General features: G+C 40.4%; 1 protein-coding gene across 1 annotated transcript in view; it reads left to right on the top strand.

The window, feature by feature from the left end:
• The window catches only part of Megf10 (multiple EGF like domains 10), a 192742-nt gene that overhangs the window by 160152 nt on the left and 23530 nt on the right, over nucleotides 1-9060 (top strand). The window contains exons 14-16 of the mRNA XM_023715305.1: nucleotides 5303-5449; nucleotides 6597-6731; nucleotides 7267-7395. Of these exons, the coding sequence (XP_023571073.1) occupies nucleotides 5303-5449; nucleotides 6597-6731; nucleotides 7267-7395 (411 nt within the window). The remainder of the gene's footprint in view (nucleotides 1-5302; nucleotides 5450-6596; nucleotides 6732-7266; nucleotides 7396-9060) is intronic.

Raw genomic sequence — 9060 nt, 5'->3', positions numbered from 1 at the left:
TTTATAATCAATATTTAAAATGCAGTCCTGAGCTCTTGCACATATAACTTCTCAAAAATAAGCGAGAGAAGCATTACCTAGACAGAATGACATTCTAAGTGCACATATTATAAATTTGTTGGGCTTTCTGGATTGAAGAAAAATTTCTTTAGGAAAGCAAGCAGTGTTTTAGTTGCTCCAGTTGGAAGGTGGTCTGGAATGTCATGTATGGAAGAGGAACTCTGCTTATTGTTTCATTCCACACCATCCATGTACTAGCCACTGTGGAAAGCAAAAATCAGGGTCCATGTCTTTCACAGAGCTTCCAGAATTAACCAATTACCTGGATTGGTTTTGGTGATTATGGTGGTGGGCCTACTTGTTTGGCTTTGGGATCTGCCTGGGAGATTTGGTAGAACATACTCTTGTGGGTATGAATAAGGCAGGTCGGCATGACCTTGAGCTTTGTGTCTGCCCCTGGTCCTTGGCTTTCTGACAGCATTTTCTAATCTGCTTCTGGGCCACTATGAACTACATATCTTTGCTCCCCCATGCCCTTCTACCATGATGTTTTTGCCTTGGGTCCAGAAACCATGGACTGAATCCTGTAAGATCAAGAGCCAAGTTAGTGTCTCCTCCTTCAACTTATGGGTGTCAGATAGTATGGCTTAGTGACCCAAAAGCTGACATAAGGATCTGTCAGTGTTTTGTACTATATATCTCTTCAATTCATCTTCTCTTAAAGAATAGCAGTCATTGCTTCAGTTGAATGCCTTGTCAGGTTTATTATTTTTCACTTCAGTAACCCCAATGGCCACTTTAATTTCTTTCTTCTAGACTTAGCTCCTCAAACCATCTTCCATCTTCTTATACAAATACAAATTCAGTCATACCCACTCCTTTTGAAAGCATGTGCATTTGGTCCCCAACACCACCATGAACAAACAAATACTCCCTAGTGTGACATTCTGGCTTTTCTCCTTGTAGCCACTTCCTGGCTACCCAGCCCATATATCTCACCTACTCTTACCAGCCTGTGTGTTTCATTTGTGTCCAATCTTTGTGGTTATTAAAGGAGAGGCATATACTTCTCTGGGCCTCTCTGGTGGTCTGGGCAGTGTTAACTTTGATTGGCTTTGGGGTCTACTGTGGAGGTTTGTGGAGCAAACTTCCAGGAATATCTGGGTGGATCATGGAGGTGTGGCCTTGGGTCTATATCTAGTCCCTCTCCATTTCCTTTTTCTTCTTCTTCTTCTGTCTTCTTCTTCTTCTTCTTCTTCTTCTTCTTCTTCTTCTTCTTCTTCTTCTTCTTCTTCTTCTTCTTCCTTCTTCTTCCTTCTTCTTCCTTCTCCTTCTCCTTCTCCTCCTCCTCCTCCTCCTTCTCCTTTTTTTTTTTCTTTTGGTGGAACCCAGGATTGAACTCGGGCCCTTGTGCTTGCCAGGCAAGCACTTAGTCTACTGAGCCATCTCCCTGGACCCCCTGCTCTGCTTCTTGATCACCATGAAATAAAGGACTTTTCTCTCCCTTCTCTTCTATCATAATATTCCTGCCATGGAGCCTGCTGAATAAGAGATTAAATTAAATCTTTCCTCCTCTCAGTATGGATGTCAGGCATCATGTCCTAGCAATGAAGACCTGACTAATACAGTGTCCTGTCCAAGGCTGGTACAAACTGTTCCATCACCTTTCTCCTTCCTTTGGAATCTACCCCCTTTCCTGACCATGATCTCCAGACAGAACTTGTGGTGGCCTGGGGGGGGGGGCGTTATCACTCTCCAGTTCCCTTTCTTAGAGAACATCCCAGCAGTAAGCAGGCAGCTAGCTACATGCTCTGAATGTTTATGCTCTTCAATTCTCTTTTTTTTAATTTTTACAAATAAGAAAAGAGTATTCCTTTTAGTCTAGGAAAATTGGCAAAGAATATTATGAAAGCAATAGAAATAATTAAGGAATAAAATACATACATGCTCACCAAGTCCCCCAATTCTTTAAAACTAAATGTATAACTGTCTTGGGGTGTACTTTACTGCAAGGTTGTTCTTACATTCAGTGTGCAGCAGCAGCCTTACACCTAGGTGTGACTTAGAGAAACACTTACCCAGCACTCCTGCCATGCACGTAATTGCCTCAAGTGTCACAATTAGATGTTTGCTTCTTAGACTTTTAAAAATGTGTGCTGTCTTAAAATATTAATATTCTGCATAGAATTTTCTTCTTATCAGTGATTGATTTGTCTTGTCTTTCCAGGACTCCAGGGTCTGAGGGGAGGAGTGGCAGTGGGAGGAGGGATGGAGCAGAGGGAGCAAGACCCTCCCCATTTTTCCCTGGATTTGCCCTTAAGACATCCAGTTGCCTTGTTTGTTTCTGATCTTTTTTTTTTTTTTTTTTCTTTTTTGGTTCAATTTTTTTTTTAGGAGAGGTTTATTTTTTGGTTTTGGTACCAAGGACCAAACCCAGGTCTTCCAGCTTCCTAGGCAAGCATCCTACCACAGAGCCAAATCCTCAGCCTCAAGACATCCAGATATTTGACTTCAAGTAGATGAGATGTGAATATCTACAATGTGATGGCTCACTTTTACTGATGCTAGAGTAAAAGCCAAAGGCTTAAATTTTTTAAAGGAAGTTGATAATCAAATGTTTATAATTTACATTCAGAGAAGAGATTTCTCTGTATTCCTAAAGTTACAGTAATCTGAAAATAAGGTTGGTTCTGCTGAAATATGCTTACACGATTAGTGACAGAGGGCTGATAGATGACCTGCAGAATTCCCTTAGAAACTCTGGAAAAGAAATGGAGAGTAGATCATGTACAATGAGCTTATCTTTGTAATGGATCTCCTTGCTAGAGTGTGGGGCTTGTTGCTTATATAAAAATTACCTTGATAAAGTGATTATAACTGATGATTATGCTAACCAGGCGGACAAACCTCTTAAGGAAAGAAGAATCATATATGAAATAAAAGATCACTTTATTCAGATTTCCTGTCTTATCTGTGACATACTGTGGTTGAGATTTTCTGAGCCGTATATAAATCATGATAATTTACAATATGAAGCAGCAGCATATATTATGAGCTGAAGTGTACTTATTCATCTTAACTAAATCTAAGTGATGTGAAGTAGTCATTTGGCAAGTAACTGATAAACTAAATCACCATAAATGGCTAAGTTTTATCCCTCCAAAATCCCCCTTCACCAAAAAAAAAAAATTAAAAATCAGGACTAAAATAAAATTCCAGAATGATTATCAGAGTAATCAGATAATTACATAGCTTCCGTTCTTTAAACTTCTCATCGAGATTTGCCTGAATGACTCCAGACCAAAATGCTCAGGACTGTCTAATCTCGGTAAAGCAGGTGCATCCATCGTAGCTGCTGCTGCTGCTGCTGCTGGGAGCCCTGGCTCATGGTTGGTCACAGTTTAGCACCTGAATTTGAATGGAGAGTAAAGCCTATAGCAGGTTACTCTTGTTAACACTTTCTTTCAATTCACAAAACAAAGTTTAAGGGCACTATTTCCTTTTGCAATGGACAACTACTCAGTATGTTTGATACGTCTGCCTGATACAGGTGTTGGTACGATGACCAGCCAAGACCCGGTGGGTGGTGTGTCACATTTGGAAAGGACACAAAATGGGATTCGGTCTCAGCTTTCTAAAAGATGTTTAAAAAGAAAGATAATATATTTGTGGATGTAAGGAAAAAGTCTCATAGTAGGGCCAAATTCCATGTCTTATTTTATAGGAACATTTAAACCCCAATTAGTTTTAGAAACAGACCTACCCTCCTTTCTGTAGCCAGCCACCTGAGCTGAAATACAAGGCTGTTGTTGATTCAAGCAGGACACAAAGAGGCCTGGGTGCTTTCATGCCTACTTAGCAGCCTATACCATGTGGGAGACTTTCAAAAGGAGAAAGTGGAATAGTACAAAAAAAGGAGGATTCTTATTCAGCAGAAATGGCTCTGTACCCATTAGCAGCATGCACATTATAGTCAGGAACTGCTTCTACATTAAGTATTAATGTTTCAGCCACAGGGGGGTTTTCTCTTAATCACTTTATTAGCAAGACTTGTCATGCAAACCACAGCCAGCTCTGCATCCTGAGTCCTGGGTCGCTGTTAGTTCTGGAATTCTGGAGAGTGTACGTGCTTGTTCTTACTGTATTTTTATTTGGTCAAAAGCCAGCAGTCACTAGTTCACTACTAATTATAATATATTACCTTTCAATGTGAAGACATTTCTTTGAGTTGTGAAGAACTCTGACAATAAAAACTCCTCATTGGATTTCAAATACAGATTTATGAGACTTCCTTTTATCTCAAATAAAACTTGGTTTAAGTTTTATTTTTTTTGCAACCTTCATTTTCCTTTATGTTCATTTAGGCATTCGTTTATTCCTTCATGGGTGATTCTAGTTTATTTGTTTCCAAAATAAGAATTCAATACCTATCTACAGTTTCACAATAATCAATAGTATGAACGACAGCTATAAATACTTTCAGCTGTGTTATGTTTCTTATCTCTATTCAGTGTAAGATTAATTTTTTTTTCATCTTAGTGAGACTCTGAACAGGGTGTCTTAGTGAGGTTCAGAACACGGTGTTCAGAGTCTCACTACTAATCGGACTCATAGTGATCCGCCAGTTTACAGCCTTCCAAGAGCTGGGATTATAGGTGCGTGCCACCATGCCCAGCGATTGAACCCCTGGGCCCTGCGCCTACTTGTAGGTGTTTTAATCCACTGAGCTATTTGGCTGGCCCTTAAGATTAAATTTTTAAGGAAGAATTTGGTGACACATTAGTGCTTCTTTCTGTTCTGCACAGTGTATCATCAAAATATTCTAAGATCATGTTCATGTATGTGTTTATGCCTGGGTAAGGTTTTCTTGATGTAAAATACTTTAACTACCCCCCTGTGCCTTCTCATTGCACACTGTGTTCATTTCTCTGTGAGAACAAAGAATAGGAGGACGGAGGAAATCAATACTATTTTTGATAAATTTTGCCTTCAATAGACAGAGCCTTGGGCCTCCCTATTGCTCCTTCTTACTAAAGAAATAAAATCAATGTAGCAAGGGTGTTTTATTCCTTCTTTATAGCTGCAGAGAAAAATAGCTCTGGGCATTATTTTAATGTTATAATGATCTTGTGTGTTGTTGTGTATAAGATGACATCTGGATTTTAAGCCTAATATCATCTCTGCTCATTGTTGCCTGCGGGACTTAGTGTTACTGTTGTGCGCCTGGTCCTCATCTTCCACTGAGCATCCATGGGAGGCCTGGCGCTGCCTCCTCAGCCCCACCCTGTGTGCCTCATTACAGGTGTGCGCTGTGACAGCGTCTGCGCCGAGGGACGCTGGGGCCCCAACTGCTCCCTGCCCTGCTACTGTAAAAATGGAGCTTCATGCTCCCCTGACGATGGCATCTGCGAATGTGCTCCTGGATTCCGAGGCACCACTTGCCAGAGAAGTAAGTGTCGCCTGAGACAGTAAGTTCCACCTTCCTTTCCTGACACAGTAGGGACAGAACGGTGATCTCTATTCCACCCCTTAGTTCATAGCGATGTTCCTTTGCAACCAAGGTTAGAAGAAGGTGTGATAGGACACCCGTCCTTTGCAAAACCGTTCTTCACAGCGCTTCCCCCAGAGCTTTACTCTCATTAACCTTCAGGACTAATGCTGCTTCACAGGAATGCTTTCACTGCCTCGTTGGCACTGTCGTCAGAACACGATTCTTCTGTAGACCCTGCACATGGCGTTCTAGAAATCCATTGACCTGTGAATATTTTATTAAGCAATTTGGCATTGGCCTTAACTCAATTACCAGAAGTCAACATCAGCCAAACCTCGAGGCAAATCATGCACCCTGCTAGTGGCCTTAGAGTCGGTGCTATGGGGAAAACGAAGTTGCAAAGTTGAAAGTGGGAGCTGCTGACATTGGTCAGTAGAATTCTTGAGTTAGGAAATTATCCATAACACTTCACTACATCTTTTAGTAAATGTAATTGAAAAAGAATATATAACTAGTTATAAAATACACTGTTAATTTTTTGAATTTCACTTCAAGCTCTATGCAGTCATCCCATACTTAAATAAAGTCTCGGGAAGCACCTAAGTATGTAGCATTTTGTTTATTTACTTTCCAATCACAATTACCAATCTCAGTCATTCTGAAGTGGAAAGATCTAACTTTGACTGTGGATTTATTAATTACCAAAAATGATTCTTAAAGAATAAAGGATGAACCAATAATTGGGGTGTACTTACTTGGGATTACTAGTATTTAGAATTTTAATTTCTTCATTTCTCTATCCACTCAACAATAATTCTTTGAGTCCTGGCTTCTGCCCAGCCTTGAGTTAATTACAGGGACTTTAAATTGAAAAATAAAGAGGACTAAGACATCTGCTTGCCCTGGAGGAATTCAGAGTGCCTTTAGTTGCTTCTTTCCTTATTAAAGAATGTCCTTGTTCCAATTGTCATTCTTGTCTTAGAAAATTCTCTATAACCTTTTTCAAAAAAGTTTTTTTCCTTCAAAACTTTAACGAGATCTTGATGTAGAAAATGAGACAGTTAATCTCAGAAAAGATAATGGCTGATTTCCATTCTATTTTCAGTCTGCTCCCCTGGTTTTTACGGGCACCGCTGCAGCCAAGCATGTCCACAGTGTGTTCACAGCAGTGGGCCCTGTCACCATATCACAGGCCTGTGTGACTGCTTGCCTGGATTCACCGGAGCACTGTGCAATGAAGGTAAGGCTCCTGAGCATTTCAGAGAAACACAGCTCTACTGTCTCTGTTCTTAGACTTCTGGAGAATGTGTTTTCACCCATTATCTCTTCATGACTCCTGGTTGAGAGATGTGCAGCTTCTGAAATGACTTTGAGCTTGGGGAGTGCTGGGTTGTTATGTCAGCTTGCTATGCCAGCAAGCACTGGATTATTATGTCACCTCTTTGTCTCTGAGGGGTGCTAGTCTTCAGTTTTATTTGGGAACATGCTCCAATGAAACTTTAATACAAGGGAAGATTTTGACTTCCTAAGTGAGAAGCCGGAAGTCGGCTTTCTAGAAATGTAATGAAGTCTCCTGATCTATTATCCTGAATGAAAGTCCTTGATTTTATGCATTTATAAAAATGAGCCCATGTAGAATGAGGAATGGTGTTGAACAGAGGCGGCCACCACATGGACAGCTTGGCCAGTGACCTTTGAAATCAGTTCCTGCCCTAGGGCCCAGGGTTCTGTGTGATGGTTTGATTGTGAGTTACTGACCTATGGATTATTCACAGTGTGTCCCAGTGGCAGATTTGGGAAAAACTGTGTGGGAATTTGTACTTGTACCAACAATGGCACCTGCAACCCCATCGACAGATCTTGTCAGTGCTACCCAGGTTGGATCGGCAGTGACTGCTCCCAGCGTAAGTCTTAATGCAAGATGATTGAATAATGGCTCTTTGTCTTCAAGGGCCTTAGGATTAAAGTTTAAGTGTTTGTACAATTACAGAAAGAGATAGGACCAGATTCAATCTGCATTCTAGGTTTTAAATTCCTTTCCTCCTGCTGAGAGTTCTTTACAGTGATTCTAGGGATAAATCCAAATGCTTTGAAAAGAATCTAACTTTTGTTGACTCACTTCTCAATGATTCACCATTGATTGAAGACAAAATTAAGTGTAGCTAGATGTCTACCCTTCACTGTGCATTTATCTGGAGAGTTAATTACAGATGAGTTAAGACATAGAATTTAAATGATGCGAGCCTGAGAGACTTGCTTTATCCCCTGACCACGCTGCTCTCCTTTCTGTAATTCACAGCATTGCTCCAAGCAGGTGCTTGCTCTACCTCTGAGTCATACAGTGTTTGCATTTGAGGAACTGTGCAGGTGACTCTTAAAGCTACCCTGGTCACAAAAAGACAGCATTGACCATAAGCCATTGGTTTAATTCTGTCAAAGAATCAGAGTGCAGCTTCTTAACTTTTGACCATGGGTAATCTATATGCTGAGCAGGGGCCAGCCGGACCTGATCTTTAAAATTTTCATAGAACATTCTCAGTTCGCGTTAGATCCACCTGTCAAGCACATAAGAGCACAAAGAATGACTACACATTGATTTTGCATTGTGGTTCATTGGTCATTTAATTCAGACTCTACAGTTAAATCACTCTGCAAGAATGTATTATTAATTACTGATGTATTTTTTCTGAATGTTTGACTTTGCTTGACCAGTTCAGACTGTGTCCCATTTGTGATGGGTGAGGAGATAGAACTCACTGCTCTTGGCAGTGTAGCTCTTCGGTGAGGCATTAGCAGGTATAGTTCTGTGGTGTGTTTCACTGTATTTCAGGGGCATCATTTCAGAAGTAACTGCAGTCTGTTAAATCCCCATGTGCCGTAGGGTCTCTGATTGAGGTTGGCATACGGATGGGTCAAAGGGTAGGCACTAAAACCGAATAGCAGGCTTTGAGAAGAACAAATAAAAGACCCAATATTACTGCCATTGCATGATTGATATACTTTGCTCCTTTTAAAAGTACTCTTTATTTTGGAAGTTAGCCACTACCTCATTTGAAGAAGGAATGTGCTGGAAAGAACAAAAAAGGGTACACCACTGTGAATGGAGACAATAGCACGGCCTGTCCCATAATCACCCCAGAGGAAGTTGATTTATTTGGCAAAAGACTTTCCTTCTCTTGGGGATCATTGACTTCATTGATTCCCGTATGAACTCTGTGCAGCCATTTTGGTAGTTCTTCTTGGCTGATTGTCAGCCTGTCTAAAGAGGGAAAAGTCCTTCACGGTAAAAAGAGTGAATTTGAGAATTGAAGAGGTACATTTTTGTGAAATGATTTTTTTAAAGCCTCGTTTCTACATTTATCTTTTGAGAATGTAAACATTGTTATTCTTGTTCCAACTCTCATCATAACCAACATACCATAGCAGATGAGGCCTAATACAAGCAGGTTACTTAGAAACCTTCATTCTTGCTTTATATATATATATCTCACATCATTTAAATTCTGTGTCTTAACTCATCTGCAATTAACTCTCCAGATAAATGCACAGTGAAGGTGGATATCTAGCTA

Source organism: Octodon degus, unplaced genomic scaffold (assembly GCF_000260255.1).
Source record: "Octodon degus isolate 3935 unplaced genomic scaffold, OctDeg1.0 scaffold00040, whole genome shotgun sequence".
NCBI lineage: Eukaryota > Metazoa > Chordata > Mammalia > Rodentia > Octodontidae > Octodon > Octodon degus.
The sequence above is the reverse complement of the archived record's forward strand: the minus strand, read 5'-3'. Positions and strand labels throughout refer to the sequence as shown.